Source organism: Rhinolophus sinicus, chromosome 16 (genome assembly GCF_057876585.1).
Source record: "Rhinolophus sinicus isolate RSI-liver-muscle chromosome 16, RSI-T2T, whole genome shotgun sequence".
In the NCBI taxonomy this organism is placed as follows: Eukaryota; Metazoa; Chordata; class Mammalia; order Chiroptera; family Rhinolophidae; genus Rhinolophus; species Rhinolophus sinicus.
In genome coordinates this window covers 60,045,567-60,065,225 of record NC_142516.1, presented here as the reverse complement: position 1 = coordinate 60,065,225, position 19,659 = coordinate 60,045,567, and the positions used below count along the sequence as shown (strand labels likewise).

The following is a 19,659-nucleotide window of genomic DNA, read 5'->3' as shown; positions in this document are numbered from 1 at the left end:
TCTTTGTTCTGGTAGCTTTATAGCTTTAAAGAACATTGGCAAGGCCTGTAAGAGATGATACTCTGAGGCTCTTCATCTGATGATAAATTATTCTTAGAATGAAGTAGTCTGGGATATAAACTGAAAATTTGGGAGTCATTCTTGACTCTTTTCTCTGTGACCCCTAATATCCAATCAATTAATAAAACTTACTGGTTTGATTGTAACTATTTCTTCAGTTTAGCTCTTCTCCAAAACTAATTTTGGCTTTTGTCTTCTCTTAGCCTAACTGATCTCAGTCTTTAATTTTACCCTCCACACCAGAGCTTCAGTAATTTATTTAAAGTATATTCATACTGTTCATTATGTGAATCCCCTGCTTCAGTAGCTTTCCAATGCCTAAGACTGCAGTCTTAGCATCCTAACATGGCGTCTTTGTATCCTTCATGATATAGCCCCTTCTTTCTCACCACTCACTCTTCATTGAAAGCTTTGTGATTTATGATGGCAGTTTGTTATACCTCCTACAATTTTTATTCTTGTATACCTCCTGCTCTGCCTTCTGTTTGCAGCATAACTTTTGCTCTGTCTTTTAAGACTGAACTCAGGTTTTACCCCCTTCAGAAAGTCTTGCCTTGGTTTAACTAGTCCCCATCTTTTGTGCCACTACTAACATCTTGTCCACATTTCTGGAACTTATCATATTATTTAAACCCATTTAATGACTTGCCCCCCCCCCCCCATTAGATTGCTAGTTTCTTTAAGCAGAAACCATGTCTTATTCATCACTGTATCTACAGTGCTGTGTATTGGAGGCTCAGTGAACATTTGTTGAACTGAGTTCAACTCATTGCTGTAACATTACAGTCTTAGTAAAGCTCCTGGGTAAGTGGTTCCTAGATACCAGTCAGCTGTATAAGATACAATTGTGGAGCATTTGAAAATATTTTATTGTTTTCGAGCTTTACTCCATAAAGAATTATGATTCAATAAATCTGGAAGGGGGCCTGGGAATAAGTATTTTTAAAACAGTTCCTCAGTTGATTCTGGTTTGCTTACAGGTTTGAGAAACATTATCCTAGTTTATTATTGTATTATTCCATTGTATTTTATGTAAAAGGTGCCCCTTAGATCTCATATAGTAATTTATTGTTTAAGCTTTGTAAGTTACATTTAAAGTATAGATATTTTTTAAGTCACTTTTTTGGTACCATAGATATAGAGGGATCTTAACTTTTAAATGGCTCAGTGGGAGGTCTGTTAGCATTTTGTTAACTGAGAAAAGTCCCATTTAAATAGGTGTCTTTTTGAGTTGATAGTAATAAGAATAGTTGGGCTTCATTCCATTAATTTAAATATTTTAGGCAATTTGTAATTACTTTTTACTTTTTATTATTTTTCAAAACGATTTTTAAGCTTCTCATTATGGTTTAAAATTGTACAAATCTTAAGTGTACAGTTCAGTGAATTCTTACATATGTATATACCCCATTAAGCACTACCCAGGTCAAGATATAGAATATTTTTAACCCCTCACATTTTCCCATGTGTCCCTTTCCAGTTAATAAAAACCCCTCCCACTACAAGATTACCATTATTTTGACTTGAATGCCCATCAGTTAGTCTTATGATTAAAACTATAAAAAATTTTATGCATATGTATCTTTTGGTGGGTATATGCACTCATTGCTCTTGGGGTTTACAACACATGGCATTGCTGGGTTGAGGACAGGCTTGTGTTGAACTTCAGAAGGTGGTGCCAATTTATGTTCTCTGATAGCAATTCATGCTGAAAATTGAAATTAAAGTATTTGAAACTTATGGTGAAATTTGAATATTTTGAAACTTCTCTTTGTTTTCCAAAGCATTTTATTTTGTCAAAAATATGCAAAGAAAACTCAACAAGTGTCCTTTTATAGTTGCCAGTAATGTAGTTTTGTTTTAGTCAAATAATTTTTTCTATATCAGTAACTTTTTTCTTTTTTCTCTCTCCTAGGATCGTCGTTCCGTGTGGGTTGGCAGGCAGTTGTAGGACTGCAAAATGGGTCTCCGGATTCACTTTGTTGTTGACCCACATGGTTGGTGCTGCATGGGTTTGATTGTCTTTGTCTGGTTATACAATATTGTTATAATTCCCCAAATTGTCCTCTTTCCTCACTATGAAGAAGGACATATTCCAGGCATATTAATAATAAGTAAGTTTCTAGGTCTTTATTTCTTTCTTTATGTAATTAAAGATTTTCCTCATTGCGAATGTTTTTGGAGCATAGTGCTACTATGATAACCTTTCTTTTAATGTTGTTAGTACTATTAATGTAAGTTACCTACTACACTATGTAAGTTTTAAAAAATAATGGCCTTCATACATATTTTGCAGGGTTAGATAAATGTGATAGCTTCATATCTAACTCTGAAAAATATATACAGATCATTTTGTTTTAAAAAACTGGTACAACAGTGCTAATTTGTATGTGGGTGGTGTATTTTTAATGTTTCTGTTATGTACTTACTGCAAATATAGGAGTTTGAAGAACGAAGATGGTATACATTACTGAGAAATGAGATTTTCATGATATGGATATTATTGACTATGATGTCGATTATAACACTTTGAACTTCTGAATAATTATTTTCTGCTATAACTTTGGAGGTGGCTTGCTTATAATTAAAAACATGTTTGAAATGACATATTTTATATGTGCATGGCATTTACAGTTTCCATGTACATGATGTCATTTTGACCTCATAAGAGCTATGGGAAATATAACCTCTGTTATACAAATGATCAAGCTGACCATATACAATGCATTCAGTCCTGGAGTTAGCACTTGAACTAAGTTTCCTATTACATGTGAGTGCCATCTTTCCCCCACCCCAACAAAATGCCTATATCTTATTCATTATTCATTTAAAAGGTGAAATTATGATGAATAAATCTATTTTCTCTTACTGTTATTTTTTTCTAATTTTTTGTTTTAAATATTTTTTAAAAGTTTCTAGATTTTTTATTTTCAAATTAAAAACATTAAGATCTATTGAAAAGGGCAATTGAACATCACTAACTCAAAGTAATTATTTTTGTGTGTAATTTTTTAAAAAAAATAAATTTTATTGGGGAGTATTTGGGTAACAGTGTGTTTCTCCAGGGTCCATCAGTTCCAAGTTGTTGTCCTTCAGTCTAGTTGCGGAGGGCGCAGCTCACTGGTCCATGTGGGAATCGAACCGGCAACCCTGTTGTTTATAGCTCACACTCTAACTAACTGAGCCATCCGGCCACCCCACTCAAATTAATTTTAAAGATAGCCAGTTAAAGTTAATGAAAAAGTCTAACTGTTGAGCAGGTTTAAAAATGCTACTTTGATTCTTTCAAATATAGTACATGTAGTAATTAAAAGGGAACCCATTTATTTATACCGTTATTGATAGGGAATCTCTGTTAATATAAAATCTGATTTATAACAAGTTTATCAGTTATTATCATGCAAAGCAATATTTAAAAGTGGTACATTTAAGGGAGTCCTCTTGGCAATATTATTTGATGAATGAAAATAATCATTTAATTTTTCCATCTTATCTCTTGAAAATTATTTATCTTGATGGTATTAATTAAAATATACATGCAAATTTTCAATATGCTTGTTGATAAAATGTTTTGAAGCATAAATGTCTAATTTTATTTATTTCTTTATTTCAAAGTATTCTATGGCATTGCCATATTTTGTCTGGTTGCCTTAGTAAGGGCCTCAATAACTGATCCAGGAAGACTCCCTGAGAACCCTAAGATTCCACATGGAGGTATGGTACTACTCAGATTTATTAATTTTACGATGCCAGAATTATTATCTTTATTAATATATTTTATTACCTTTAGTATATATTAGTTATATGTCTTCTAAAAAACACAACATTTAAGTTTTTTCTCAAATGTCTTCTTTCCAAACTTCTGTATTTAGGATAGCAAATCCCAGCTGACTCATATCCCCCACTCCTTGGCTGTCCTTTTCAGTATACTTGTGTATTTGTTTGTCTCTTCTCCCACTGTAGCTCCATATAACCTCTGTGAGGGTGAGAGTTGTTGTTTTGTTTTTTTCATTTGTTCAGTGCTGTATCTTTAGTGCCTGGAATGGTCTCTCACTTAGTAGATGCTGTGTATATATTTGTTAAATTATATATAGTTATCTGATAAATTATATTTTTATTTAATAAAGGAATTTTTTGATAGTGCCACTTGCCTCATGATATAATAAAATACTATTGCTTATAGTAAATTATGCAGTGTTATAATGTATTGCCTATATTTCTCCAAGTTCTAACAATTCAGTGAAAATTTTGAAAGCCTTTTATTCTAGTTTCAATTGAAGGTAACTTTTAATTATCTTACTGTATAGTAACTGTTCACACCACAAAAATGAATTGAAAATGATTGCTTATTTTATTACATGCCGATATAGTAAACCTCATTTACCTTTTTTCCTGAGTTTCACTTTTTGAGCATTTGCTCTGTAAGCTTTGAGAACTCTCTGTACTTCCTTCTATTAAGAAATCTATGTCTTTGTTGTACATTATAGAGCCAGAATACTTTGTACAGTGATTCAGTGGTTTCTGCACATTAGAATCACCTGGAGAGCTTTTAATACAGTGTCCTGATCACATCCCATAATAATTAAATTGCAATTGTGGGGGGATGGGACCAGGTATCAATCAGGATTTTTGGCATCCCAAGTGATTCAATATGTAGCAAAGTTTGGGAGCCATTAATTCATTCCAAAATTAGTGGCAAGTCATTTATAGAGCCTCCGTTGAGTTTCCATTTTTTTTTTTTTTTTTTTTTTAAAGATTTTTATTGGTGAAAGGGAACAGGACTTTATTGGGGAACAGTGTGTACTTCCAGGACTTTTTTCCAAGTCAAGTAGTTGTCCTTTCAATCTTAGTTATGGAAGGCGCAGCTCAGCTCCAGGTCCAGTTGTCATTGCTAGTTGCAGGGGGCACTGCCCACTGTCCCTTGCGGGAGTCGAACTGGCAACCTTGTGGTTGAGAGGATGCGCTCCAACCAACTGAGCCATCTGGGAACTCAGCGGCAGCTCAGCTCAAGGTGCCGTGTTCAATCTTAGTTGCAGGGGCGGAGCCCACCATCCCTTTCAGGACTCCAGGAGTTGAACTGGCAACCTTGTGGTTGAGAGCCCACTGGCCCATGTGGGAATCGAATCGGCAGCCTTGGGAGTTAGGAGCAGGGAGCTCCAACAGCCTGAGCCACCGGGCCGGCCGCCTCCGTTGAGTTTCTGATTACTGTTTTTTGAGACCCATTATTTAGGGGCTTGCTTGGCCATGCATGTTTAATGATTAAATAGGGATATGACACTGATATTTACTTAGCTGTAGAAGTTTCGGAAAACTGTGTTGAATATTTAGGTTTGATGAACTTATGGAAACAGTATCACTGTCACTTAGCAGTTTGTATGTGTGTGTGTGTGTGTGTGTGTGTGTGTGTGTGTGTGTGGTGTGTACACACTTGCATGCACCTGTGTTTGGGGGTAGCACTCTGATTTGTATAAAATCTTTCTTCTCAACTAGCTTAAACCAAAGGCTCTAAAATGTAGATACCTGTATTGTCTACTTCAACTCTAAAACTTGTTTCTGATGAAATCTTTTAGTTCGCAGTGGTCAAACACTCAATACCTACATATGTCAGATACTGCAAATCAGTGAATGGGGCCACGTAGGAATTACTTCATATTGAAAGTTTCATATCTAAAGAGAGCGGCTACTACTCAGCTAGAGGGTTTATACCATGAAGAAAGAAAAGGAGAAGACTAAGAAATGGTTTATAGATATATGTATAGGGTAGGTTAAAATGGATGGATTTTTTCTTGCTGTAGAAGCAAAAACATAGGTGATGCTTTACATTTTTAGATTTTTACAATAGTGATTTTTTCTTTGCTTTTTAAACACGTAGGGGTGTGTGTGTGTGTGTGTGTGTGTGCGTGCTCATGCATGTGAGTGAAAATGAGTTTTCATAGGTATTTCTCATTTTACATACTTGTATAGTATCTTAAATTTAGCCAAAGGAATAACTCAAGCTCTTTGTTTAAATAAATTTATGGTCCAGACCATAAATCAGCACACTTTTCTTTACTGTAAAGTGCCAGGTAATAAATATTTTCAGCTTTATGGACCATACAGTCTCTGTCACAACTCTTCTGCTCTGCCATTGTAGCAAAAGCATCACGTATTAGACAATACGTAAATGAATGCGCCTAGGTGTGTTCAAATAAAACTTTATTTATGGACATTGAAATTTGAATTTCATGATTTTTATATACCACAAATTATTATTATTATTATTTTCAGTCATTTAAAATTTTCAAAACCATTCTTAGCTCATGGGTCACACAAAGACAGGTCCTGGCCTGGATTTGCCTGCGGACTGTGGTTTGTGAACCTGAGAATTACAGACTTTCTCTGACTATAGCCAAATGCACTCTTCTGTTCTTAGGATATAATATTTTCAGTCTGAAATAAAGAATTTTATTGTTTAGAATATTTTGCTAAAATTGCCAGTAATAAATACACTGTATTTATGTTTTAAGGGACTGGTTTAAGGACATAAAGTTTTTATGTTGTCTTCTAATGAAAATTGGCTCATTGAGGCGACTTCTCCTTTTTTACTATATTTCATGCAGTATGTGAATTCAAAGTCTTAACATGTGGGATGTTTGGGAGCATCTAGTAAAGTGGAAAAAAAATGTGATATGCTTGTGACATTTTTTTTTGCTACATATAAAATGAGTTTCCATTTTATTTACAGTTAAATAATGCTGGTTTAACTGTATCTAAATTAAACCTTAGTATTGTTGCTCTCTCACATGTTTTTATTAAAATGAGACCTGTAAGTAAAAAATGAAAGAGGATTTTTTAAATTAAAATTTATTGGGGTGACACTGGTCAACAGAACTAGATAGGTTTCAAGTGTACAATTCTATAATACGTCTTCTGTATATTGCGTTATGTGTTCACCATCCAGAGTTAGTTTTCCTTCTATCACCATATATTTGACCCCCTTTACCCTCTTCTACTACCCCCTTCCCCCCTTACCCTCTGGTAACCACTAAACTGTTGTCTGTGTCTATGAGTTTTTGTTTATTTGTTTGTTTTGTTCCTTTAGTTTTATATCCCACACATGAGTGAAGTCATATGGTTCTCGATTTTTCTGTATTTAGCATGATAATCTCAAGATCCATCCATCCATGTTGTCACAAATGGCAGCATTTCATCTTTTCTTACGGCAGAGTAGTATTCCATTGTGATATATACCACATCTTTCTCCAGTCATCCTTCAAAAGACACTTTGGTTGTTTCCATATCTTGGCCACTGTAAATAATGCTGCAGTGAATGTCGGAGTACATATATCTTTATGGATAAATGTTTTCAGATTTTTTGGGCAGATACCCAGGAGAGGGATTTCTGGGTCATATGGTAATTCTATTCTTAATTTTTTGGGGAACCTCCGCACTGCCTTCCATAACGGCTGCACCAATCTGCATTCCCACCAACAGTGTATGAGGGTTCCTTTTTCTCTATAGCCTCTCCAACACTTGTTATTATTTGTCTTGTTGATGATAGCCATTCTAACAGGTGTAAGGTGATATCTCATTGTGATTTTTGATTTGTATTTCCCTAATAGCTAGTGAAGTTGAGCATTTTTCATGTATCTGTTGGCCGTTTGTATGTCTTCTTGGGAGAAGTTTCTGTTCATGTCCTCTGCCCATTTTTTAATTGGATTGTTTGTCTTTTTGTTGTTGAGTTGTATGAGTTCCTTATGTATTATATTTTCTATATTAGCCCCTTATCGGAAGCGTTGTTTGCAAATATCTTCTCCCATTTGGTTGGTTGCCTCTTTGTTTTGTTGATGGTTTCTTTTGTTTTGCAGAAGCAAGAGGACTTTATTTTAAAATGAGATTTTAAATGTAAAAATTTCAACTTTCATATTATTGGAACAACCAGTTAATTCGATATAGATTTTATTTATAATTTATTGATTTCTTCAGAGACATCTATAGCAGAATGTTTTTTCAACTTTATTATATAAAGTTCCAATACACTTATTTTACTCCTGGACATTAAACTAAAATAATGGAATTAGTGTATCTTTTTTAGAAAATTGAATACTACCTGCTGTTATCTTCCTTCACTTATGTTTAGAATCTTTCATTTAAAAAAATTTTAAACTTTTCATACTTTAGCAAGCATTTAGTAACCACCTATTGTATAATTTTGAAACTATGGTATAATAGGCTCACATTTGTATATACTAATATTTACTCTGAATGTGGAGTTAGATTAATTTTACAGACTTTCAATGCGGTTAGGGTATAGTTTAAACGTAAGTGATGGAAGGTTCAATTTTGTAAAAGTAAAATTTTTCAACAAATATTAAAAAAATGCATACTGTATAATGAAGCAGTTGTCTTATCCTGGTAAATTACTTTCCTTTATAGCTTTTGTATAATGAAAACAATGACTTTTCTCTATTTCTGTAAACTTCATGTTTTTAGCACAAACCTTATTTGTATGCTTTTTCACTACAGAATAGAGGAAATTGCTCTTGATGGTGTCAAAGTTTTGTAAAGAACTTTATTTCCATTAGATAGTAATTCTCTTATAATGTCTTCACTTTTGAAACTATTTTTATACATCCTAAAATTATCTAAAATTCTCCCATAAACATTCCCAAGTGAATTCATTGATATTAAAAAATAAAAGTGTTTTTGGCCCAGGTAACTGTGGGGTGTGGTGGGCGGGGGTGGAATGCCATCTCTGTTTCTCTAAGGAGTTTATAGGATTGATTTTGATTTATTAATCCATGTAAACAGGACTCAGCATTAGTCTTTCTTTAGAACCTTTTCATAATAAAATTTCTAGAGAGTAATTTGTTTAAATAAAATTCTGTTTTCATATATTAATTTGGTTGTACTTTAAGGTTTTGTCATTAAATTTTACTTATAACAATATGTCCAAAATCCAAATACATTGTTTTCTATCCCTTAGTTTGACTATTAATAGTGTCTCATTTTTATAGTGTTTAAAATTAGAAACATACATAATCAGACATACATAGAACAGTGGCAACATGTATGGCAAACACAATACTAGAGACTTAGAAGAAAAATATCTTAAACATATATATTGAAGACTTTGTATAAAATCTTCTAAACAGTTGTTGCTAAATTTCACCGTTACTCATTTGCCTTCATTAAATAGATTTTAATTTCTTTCTCTAGAAAGGGAGTTCTGGGAATTATGTAACAAGTGTAATTTGATGAGACCAAAGCGTTCCCATCACTGCAGCCGCTGTGGCCACTGTGTTAGGAGAATGGATCATCACTGTCCATGGTAAGGAATGAATAATTCACTTTTGGAAGGGAAAAAAAAAAGTCTTAGTACTTAGCAGATTTAAACAAAAGTTTAAGGTTATATAGTTAAAAAAAAAATTTTAATAAGGATGCATTTTTGATCATACGGTTCTGTGAATTCCCAAAGTCATTTTTCCACAGAGATCCTATCTTTTCTAACACGGAGATATTTGAGCAGAAAACTAAGAATTAGCATGAACCCAAATAAAGAACGAAGGTGATTGTATTAAATCAGGCATTATATGTAGAGCATTTCATATAGTACTTGACATTTAGAAAGCACTTAAATAGTAGCTGTTAATTATTTCTAAGTGTAATAAACCATATACATCCCATTATTTGTATTTTCCTTCCCATTTGTTTAATTAAAGAATAACACTTTTCAGGTACCCTGATACCTCATTTCTCTCCCGTTAAGCCTTTTTCAGTATTATGTGTTAGATATAAGTATTAACGTTGCATACATGCTGGGTGTAAGTGGTACCTAGCTGATTCTGCTGAACTGCCAGCACTTTTGGTCAATAGGGGGCTCTCTTGTAATATTTAATGAAAATGATCAGTTGAGAAATAGAATTCTTTAAAACAAATGCTGTGAGGATTCTGTGTTGTATCTCACTTCAAAGCTGCCACAAATATCTGTGAACAAGATACTTTATTAGGTCTGTTTTTCTAGGATGGGATCTCTATGTAAATATTTAAACTGGTATATTGTAGTACTTTATAAATATATATACATGTATGTTTATATATGTGTATGTATATATGTATATATGAATGCTAGCGTCATTATGTTTGTACACACATGCATGCATATGTACAAAGTTAACTACATAACAGGCTTATAAAGGCATTTATCTCAAGTTGACTAAAGGGAAGAGTTTAGCTTCGCCTAATAATGCTAATCAATTTAGAATTTTCCTTATTTTGAGAGCACAAATTATTATTGGCAAGCTTTTAGTGGAAATTTGGGTTTTACTGTAAACTGATAATTTAAATAGAAGGTAATTTTCTGAGATTAGGAGAAAAATAAAAGCATTTTAGATAAAAACACTTTGTTTACTATATTAGAAAGTTTAAAATTGTCTAATTCCATCAGAAGGATAGTATAGTATATAACATACAATTGATGTTTAAAAATATGCCTTGAATTTAAACAGATTCTCAAATGCTTTGTACACCTCAGTGATCTGTTTACAAATAGAATAGTACTAGATGAAAAAAAGCTAGGTAAAAAGGTAAGTGGTAATCACACTGAAAAACTCAATTTTATACATTTTTTAGAGTAATGTTTCTGATTGATTAAAAATATAATAAATGTTCATGATACAGTTGGTTATTGATACTTCCTTTTAGAAGAATGAAATAGTTTGAGCTTAAAAAAATAAACAACCAAATAGGAAATGTATTAGTACTATACAAATTTGTGATATTATTTATTTACTTACTTTTAAAGAATAAAGACTAACTTGATGACAAAATAAAGTGCTAGTTAGCCAAAATTCTAAGATGGGGGTGAGTTCTCTGTTTCTAGGCCTCTTGCTTCCTTCCAATATAGTCAGCTTCTCAGAATATCAGTAGGAAGACGAGTAGAATTAGAAAAGAGTTGGAGGATAGGAAAGGAGAGACCAGAGACCTAAATAGATTTAGGGGTTTTCATGATTGAATTTTCTAATAGAGCATTGCTGAGATATTCAGAGTGAAGGAAATGTACAGTGTAAATTGGAAGCAAGAAGAATTTTTATTATTTTCAAAATCTGCATTGTTACATGCAAATTTGTAGTCACAATATAGTCATGGGGACATGAAATACAGTATGGGGAATATAATCAATAATGTTGTGAAGATTATTTAGGGTGCCAGATGGCCACTGGACTTACCGGGGTATCATTTCATAGACTGTGTAGATGCATGACCAATATGCTATACATCTGAAACTGAAGTAGAATAATATTGAATGTCAACTATAATTAAATACATACATATATATACATACACACATACATACATATATATATGTATATATATGTATGGGGTGCCACAAAATGTATACATCTTAAGAGATGTTATCTACATGTATTACTTTTTGAAGTTGAATTGAATTATGGGAGCAATGTGTAGTATGACGTTTGCTCAAAAGATGGCGTTAATCAAATGAATGCTAGCGTCATTCATTGTATTACAATTTAATACAGTTTTTTCCTTTCTTAAAATGTGTATGTATGTTTTTGGATATATATGTGGCCACAGGATGTAAAGTACAGCATAGGGAATATAGTCAATGGTATTGTAACAGCTATGTACAATGTCAGAGGGGTAGTAGATTGGTCGGGGTTTATTATTTTGTGAGGGGTGTAAATGTCTAACAATTACATTGTTTTGTACACGTGAAACTAATAAAACAAACAAACAAACAAACAAACAAACAAAAACCTGTATGGTATAACTGCCTAACAGCTTTAGATTTGGAGGTCACTTTTCAGATCACCTTAAGACTTTTTCTGTTTCTTGCTCTGTGTATTTTAATTGTTACCAAAAGAACTCTGACATACATAGATTGACTACCTTAGTGTTTCTTAAAGCTCTTTGGTTAAGAAGAATGCCATGATCATAGCAATTATTTCTCAAATTGTGGGCAACAGGGAGGATGGGACAAGCATAAGTTATCTTTCAAGCACAGCTGTTGAAGAATATTTTTGAGTACATACATAAACACACTTCTCTGATAGCCCCGCTTGTAAATGCAAAACACAGGAAATTTTCCTGTTAACAAAGCATAAGTTCTTAGGTATAAGAAATGCCTCTGCAAGTCTTTCCATTCAGTTCTAAATTTGATTTAAAAAAAATAGTTTAACAACACACCTTAAAACAATTTAAGTTAGGGATTGAACCTATTATATCATTTTTTCCCAAATAGTGACAGTATAATACAATGTTGAAATAAAACATTAGTGCAGGGTAATTTATAGATTTAAATTAGTGTTTTCTGCTGGAATTGTAAAATATTTTGGAAATTTGGATACAATAAGTTTGGAACAATAAAATACTCAGCTTGTATTAGCCTTAAAAAATGTGTGATTATAGTATTAATCTTTTTTTCCTAATTAGGGTTTACTATTGTATTGCTGGAAGTATAGCTCTAAGAATTTGTAAATAGTTTTGGATGAGTTTGTATTCAGAAACCAAGGATAGCTTTTACTTTTTAAATTAAATTTATTGGGGTAACATTGTTAATATGATTATATAAGTTTCAAGTGTGCAGTGCCATAATAGATCATCTGTATATTGCACCGTGTGTTCACCACCCCAAGTCAAATCTTCCATCACCATATATTTGAGCCCCTTTTATAAGTATGGCTTTTAAAAGTAAAAAAAATTGTGAACTTAGCAGTTATGTCCGAGTGGCAGGTTGAAATTATTTTACTTCACATCATTCCAGTTGCTCTCCAAGCTAGAATGCCGTAATGAATGTGCAGTGACCACTAATTGTACATGGTCTAGCAAGTGTCTTAACTCCTTCATTCCTGTTTCCATATCAATGAAACAAGGAGACAGCTCTTCCTGCCTCACTGGGTAGTTGTGAGTTGAAGGGGATCATATACCTGTGGACTACCTTTGTAAAGTAGAAAGTGCTTTACGAATGTGAGGTGGCATATTTCCCTGACATCTTTTCCTGTGCACTGTTTGTTTTTAGATTTGAGTGGCTTTAGCATTATCTCCATGAAGTTAAGCATATATGAAATTCTTTGTGTTTATTTTTAGTTTTACCAATTCTGAAATTAACATCTTATTAAAGTGTAAAATATCGTTTCTTTTTTATTTTTTTTCTTTAGGATTAACAATTGTGTTGGTGAAGATAATCATTGGCTTTTTCTGCAGTTGTGTTTCTACACTGAACTTCTTACTTGCTACGCACTGATGTTTTCTTTCTGCCACTATTATTACTTTCTTCCACTAAAAAAGCGAAACTTGGTAAGAAATGTTTATATCCACTAATGTTAGAGCAACTGTAGCATACAGTTATCAACATGCAATTCCTTTAAGTGCAGAAGATTGAAAACAAAAGCAACACAAATAGACCCCCAAATTAATGAATTTTAAAATAATTGGGATTGAGAAAATAGACTCTAATCTGACATTTCCTTTTAACCAAATTCATTTCTGATTATTTAAGAGTGTTGAGTGGCTTTCTTTAAAAAGCAACATATTAGATCTTTCAATATACGAGTATATGTTTTGGTTTAAAATATCTGCAATAATGAAAAACAAAGTGAAATTTGTTAACTTCGTGTTTCTTTCCAAGAATAAAAATAGACTTTAAGTGTTTAAATATTCTCAAAGGAATGTTAAGTTCTTCAGAAAAAGACATTTTTTCCCTCTGACTTTTAACAATACCAATAAGAAGAATTTAAAAAATTGTATATACCATTTGAGGCAGTAGAGGAACTACAACAGAGGTTGGTAAGGCTTGCCCAAAAAGGTGATGGTAGTGGTGGTGGTGTAAATAGCAGCAACTAGGAGTTTTAAGTCCTTTTGACTGTGTATCAACCCTATGCTATGGGCATGCCATTTTCTCACTTTAATGCTCACGACAAAGGCATGAGGTGGGTACAGTTTTTTCCCCATTTTTATAGATGAGGAACAGACTACCGTGTTTCCTCGAAAATAAGACCTAGCCAGACCATCAGCTCTAGTGCATCTTTTGGAGCAAAAATTAATATAAGACCCGGTCTTATTTTACTATAATAGAAGACCAGGTGTAATATAATATAATTAATATAATATAATACCAGGTATTATATAAGACCGGGTCTCATAATATAATATAATATAATATAATATAATATAATATAATATAATATAATATAATATAATATAATATAATATATAATGTAATGTCATGCAATATAATGTAAGACTGGGACTTATATTAATTTTTGCTCCAAAAGATGCATTAGAGCCGATGGTCCGGCTCGGTCTTATTTTCAGGGACGCACGGTAGTAGGCTTTAAATAAGTACTTACTGAAGGCACAAAGCTAGGAAATGATTATTCAACTGGTTTTAGTAGTAGAGCTGGGATTTGAACATGATCTTGTGTTTTCTGAATCTTACCTTGTGTGTTTTGTGTGTAGAGCTGGTATTTGAGCCTGATATTTATGTCATTTGGACTTCGATTGTGTTTTTAAAATACCGTCTGTGTGTGACAGAGAAAGAGAGCATTCACAGGCATGCAAATGTGCATGTGAGGTAGCAAGATAGGGGAGGAGAGAGGGAAGAAAGAATACAATTCCTGATAGAGAAGGAATTTTTCTTTCCTATTTATGTGATTTTTATATTGCTTAAATCTTTTATAATAAAAATAAGTTCAGTGGTAGTGCATATAATTAAATTTTGGGATAACGGAGAGAGCAAGAGAAGGTCTTAAAGTTCTAAGTATTTAGATCTAATTGGGGTATTTAATTCATTTTTATTTAGTGTAACTGGTAGTCTTTCATCTTCCTATTTTCCATTTGACTCATGTGTTCTTTGTTTCCGTTGTTCTCCTTTTTCAGCCTGCTTTGGAATTTTCAAGAAAAACTAATTTATCCTTTCTGATGACCATAATTTCTCTACTCTGCTTTTAAAGATTTTTCCAGAGATGTAAACATTCTTGCTTGATTTTTTGAAATTTAATCGAAGTTTGTACTTTGACCATTGCCCTGATAGCGAATGCATTGGCTTTAGAACACCACCTGTCATCATTTTTAGTATTGTAGGGTATAAAATAAATGTAGAACTAAATCATATGATGAGATGTTGTTGCTGTTGTTTATATTTTGTGTGTTACAATGCATATGTTATATGAAGTAAGTGTTCATTTAGAGTTATCCAAATATCGATGCTTTTTCTAGTCCTTGCTGTCTTCATACATTTCTCAACTTCTTTCTAGTATTTTTTTCTGGCTGTTGTTGGAAGTCTACTGGAACGAATTCTCCTAGTTGTGGTTCACTTGAGAATTTCCTCATTTCTGTTTCATTTTTGAAGGATTTATTTCCTTGGCATAGAACTACAGGGAGGAGTTACTTTCAGTTTCAAAAGGTGTTATTGCATTGTTTCATGGTTTCCATCATTTCTGTGAAGTCAATTTTTAGTCTTACTGTCACTCCATTGAAATAAAGTATCTTTCTTTGGCTGCTTTTATGATTTAGTTAATGTAGTTAATTATTTATTTCAGCTTCAGTGAGGTATAACTGACATCAAAATGCGAGTTATTTGAATTCCACATCATTGTGATTTGATATACATATGCACCATGAAAGGATTCCCCCATCTAGTTGATTAACGCATCCATCACCTCACGTATTTATCTGTTTCTGTTTTTTGTTTTTTGTTTTATTTTTTCTGGAGAGAACATTTAAGTTCTACTCTCTTAGCAAATTTCAATTATACAATACTGTTCTTACCTATAGTCACCATTAAATCCTCAGATCTTATTCATCTTAGAGCTGAAGTTTCTACTATGCTTTTACCAACCTCTCCCTATTTCCCCCAACCCCAGCCCCCGGCAACCACTTTACTCTCTGTTTCTATGAGTTTTACCTTTTTTAACAAAAAAATTTGCTTTATTCTATGCATAAGTGATACCATGCAGTATATGTCTTTTTCTGGAATATTTCATTTATTATAATGCCATCAAAGTGCATTTATATTGTTGTAAGTGTTCTTTCTCTGAATAATATTCCATTGTAGGTATGTACATATATTCCATTGTGGGTATGTACATATATTCCATCGTGGGTATGTACATATATTCCATTGTGGGTATGTACATAAACATATATACATTGTATATGCATATATATATATATATAGTATATATATACTATATATATACACACATATATGCATTTTATATATATATATATATATATATATATGTATATACACACGCGCACACACACACACACACACACACACATATATGACATCTTCCTCATCTGTTCATCCATTGGTGGATACTTAGGTTGCTTCCATACCTTGGCTATTGTGATTAATGTTGTAGTTTTCATTTCATTTGCATATATACCCAGAAGTGGAATTGCTGGATCATGTGGTGGTTTTATTTTTAACTTTTTGAGGAGCCTCCATACTGTCTTCCATAGTGGTTGCACCAACAACGCACAAGGGTCCCTTTTTCTCCACATCCTTGCCTACACTTATCTCTTGTCTTTTTGCTATAGTCATTTTAACAGATGTGAGATGATATCTTGTGGTTTTGATTTGCATTTCCGTGATATTAGTGATGTTGAGTGCCTTTGCATGTACCTGTTGGCCATCTGTATCACTTATTTATAAAAGTGACTGTTCAGTTCCTTTGCCCATTTTTTAATTGAATTTTTTGTTTTTTGTTTTGCTGTATAAGTTCTTTATATGTTTTGGATATTAACCCATTATCAGATACATGATTTGAAAATAGTTTTCCCATTCCATAGGTTGTCTTTTAATTTCGTTCATGGTTTCCTTTGCTGGACAGAAGCTTTTTGGTTTGATGTACACCCACTAGTACATTTATTTTTGTTTATTTGTTGCTTTTGCTTTTGGTGTCAAATTCAAAAGGTATGTTTCAAGACCAACATCAAAGAGCTTACCCAATATGTTTTCTCCCCTGAGTTTTATTCTTTTATGTTTTATTTTCAAGTTGTTAATCCATTTTGAGTTGATTTTTGTGTATGGTGTAAGGTAAGGGTCCAGTTCCATACTTTTGTGTGCAGCTGTTCAGTTTTCCCAGCACCATTCATTGAAGAGACTATCCTTTCCCCATTCTTGGCTCCCATGTCGAAAATTATTTGACCAGGTATTCATGGATTTATTTCTTGGCTTTCTATTCTATTCCATTGATCTATGTGTCTTTTTATGCCAGAATCATACTGTTTTGATTGCTATACCTCTGTAATATAGTTTGAAATCAAGAAATGTGATGCCTCCAGTTTTGTTCTTTCTGAAGATTGCTTTGGTTACTTGGGGTCTTTTGCAGTTTCATACAAATTTTAGGATTGTTCTATTTCTGTGAAAAATATCATTGGAATTTTTATAGGGATTACGTTGAATCTGTAGATCAATTGGGTAACATGGACATTTTAAGAATATTTGATTTTTCCAATCCATGAACACGGATTAGGTTTTCATTTGTCAATGTCTTCTTCAATTTTTTTCATCATTGTCTTAGTTATTGTGGTACAGATCTTTCACCTTCTGGTAAATTTATTCCTAGGTATTTTATTCCCTTAGATTCAATTGAAAATGGGATTATTTTCTCAATATTTCTTTCTGATTATTATTAATGTATAGAAATACAACTGATATTTGTGTACTGATTTTATGTCTTGCCACTTTACTGAATTTGTTTATTAGTTCTAACAGTTTTCTGGTGGGATCTTTAGGTTTTCTATATATTATATGCCATCTACACATAGAAACAGTTATACTTCTTCCTTTCTAATTGGGTTGCCTTTTTTTTTTCCCCTTGCCTAATTGCTCTGACTTCCAGTACCATGCGGAATAGAAGTGGTGAGAGTTGGCATGCTTGTCTTGTTCCTAATCTTAGAGGAAAAGCTTTCACTTTTCACAATTGAGTGTGATGTTACTGAGAGCTTATAACATAGAGCCTTTATTATATTGAGTACATTCCCTCTATACTCAATTTGTTGACAATTTTTATCTTGGGGATGTTGAATTTTCGTCAAGTGTTTTCTCTGTACCTATAGAGGTGATCATATGATTTTTATGCTCCATTTTGTCAATGTAGTGTGTCACATTAGTGCTGGCCTTGTAATATGAAGGTGGAGGTGTTCCCTCTTCAATTTTTTTGAAAACTTTGAGAAGGATTTGTGTTAATTCTTCTTTAAATGTTTGGTAGAATTCACTCATGAAACCATCTGATCCTGTACTTTTCTTTGTTGGGATGTTTTTGATTGCTGATTCAGTCTCCTTAGTAATTGGTCTGTTCATATTTTCTGTTCCTTCATGATTCAGTCTTGATAAGTTGTATATTTCTAGGAATTTATCCATTTCTTTTAGGTTGTTCAATTTGTTGGTAAATACTTTTTCATAGTAGTCTTTAATGATCCTTTGCACTTAATGGTATCATTTGTGATGTCTCTTTCATTTTTTATTTTATTTGAGACCTAGTTTTTTTTTTTTTTAGTAAGTATAGCTCAAGGTTTGCCGAGTTTGTTTATCTTTACAAAAAAAGAAAACCCAGCTTTCAGTTTCCTTGAAATTTTTTTCCTTCATCTTTTTAATTTCTTCTTCATTTATTTCTGCTCTTACCTTTCTTATTTCCTTTATTTCTGCTAACTTTCAGCTTGGTTTGTTCTTCTTTTCTTAGTTCCTTGATGTATAAAGTTAGGTTGTTCGAGACCTTTTTTTTCCTTAGTATAAGTGTTTATTGCTAAGAACTTCCCTCTGAACTGCTTTTGCTGCATCCCATAAGTTATGGTATGTTGTATTTCCATTTTCATTTCCCTAAAGATATTTTTTGATTTCTGTTTTAATTTCTTCTTTGACCTATTGGCTGTTCAGTAGTGTGTTGTCTAGTCTCCATATATTTGTGAATTTTCCATTTTTCTTCTTGTAATTAATTTCCAGTTTCATGCTATTGTGGTTAGAAAAGATGCTTGATAGGATTTCAGTCTTAAATGTATTAAGACACATTTTATGGCCTAACATGATCTATCCTGGAGGATGTTCCAATTGCTCTTGAGAAGAATGTGTATTCTGCTGCTGTTGAATGCAATGTTCTGTAAATGTTTGTTAAATCCTGGTTTAACATGTAGTTTAAGTCCAATGCTTCCGTATTATTTTTCTATCTGGATGATCTATCCATTGTTGAAACTGAGGTATTGAAGCCCCCTACTATTGTATTGCTGTCTGTTTCTCCCTTCAGTTCTATTAATATTTTCTTTTGTATTTAGGTCCTTCTATGTTCTGAGCATATGTATTTACACATGTTACATCCTCTTGTTGGGTTGACCTTCAAGAGGAAAGATGATTATATATTGATCTTCTTTGTCTCTTATTACAGTGTTGACTTAAAGTCTATTTTGTGTGATACAACTACTTCTGTTCTCTTTTGGATCCCATTTGCATGGAATATCTTTTCCATCCCTTCACTTTCAGTCTGTGAGTCCTTAAAGCTGCAATGAATCTCTTGTAGGCAGCATATAGTTGGTTCTTAGTTTTAAAAATCCATTCAGCATTTCTCTATCCTTTGGTTGGAGAATTAAGTCCAT

General features: G+C 32.8%; 1 protein-coding gene across 5 annotated transcripts in view; it reads left to right on the top strand.

Moving 5' to 3' along the window:
- The window catches only part of ZDHHC21 (zDHHC palmitoyltransferase 21), a 61,611-nt gene that overhangs the window by 11,227 nt on the left and 30,725 nt on the right, over positions 1 to 19,659 (top strand). For 2 of the 5 annotated variants that reach the window (XR_012495710.2, XR_016019473.1), the window contains exon 3: positions 1,976 to 2,057. Coding sequence is in view for 3 of the 5 variants with exons in the window: in XM_074330379.2 (XP_074186480.1) it covers positions 2,021 to 2,174; positions 3,676 to 3,774; positions 9,259 to 9,370; positions 13,221 to 13,359; positions 14,941 to 15,012 (576 nt within the window). In the remaining 2 variants the exon portion in view is untranslated. Of the gene's footprint in view, positions 1 to 1,975; positions 2,175 to 3,675; positions 3,775 to 9,258; positions 9,371 to 13,220; positions 13,360 to 14,940; positions 15,161 to 19,659 lie in introns of those variants that run through there. The other 3 variants (XM_074330379.2, XM_074330377.2, XM_019739179.3) reach the window with 3 other exon arrangements.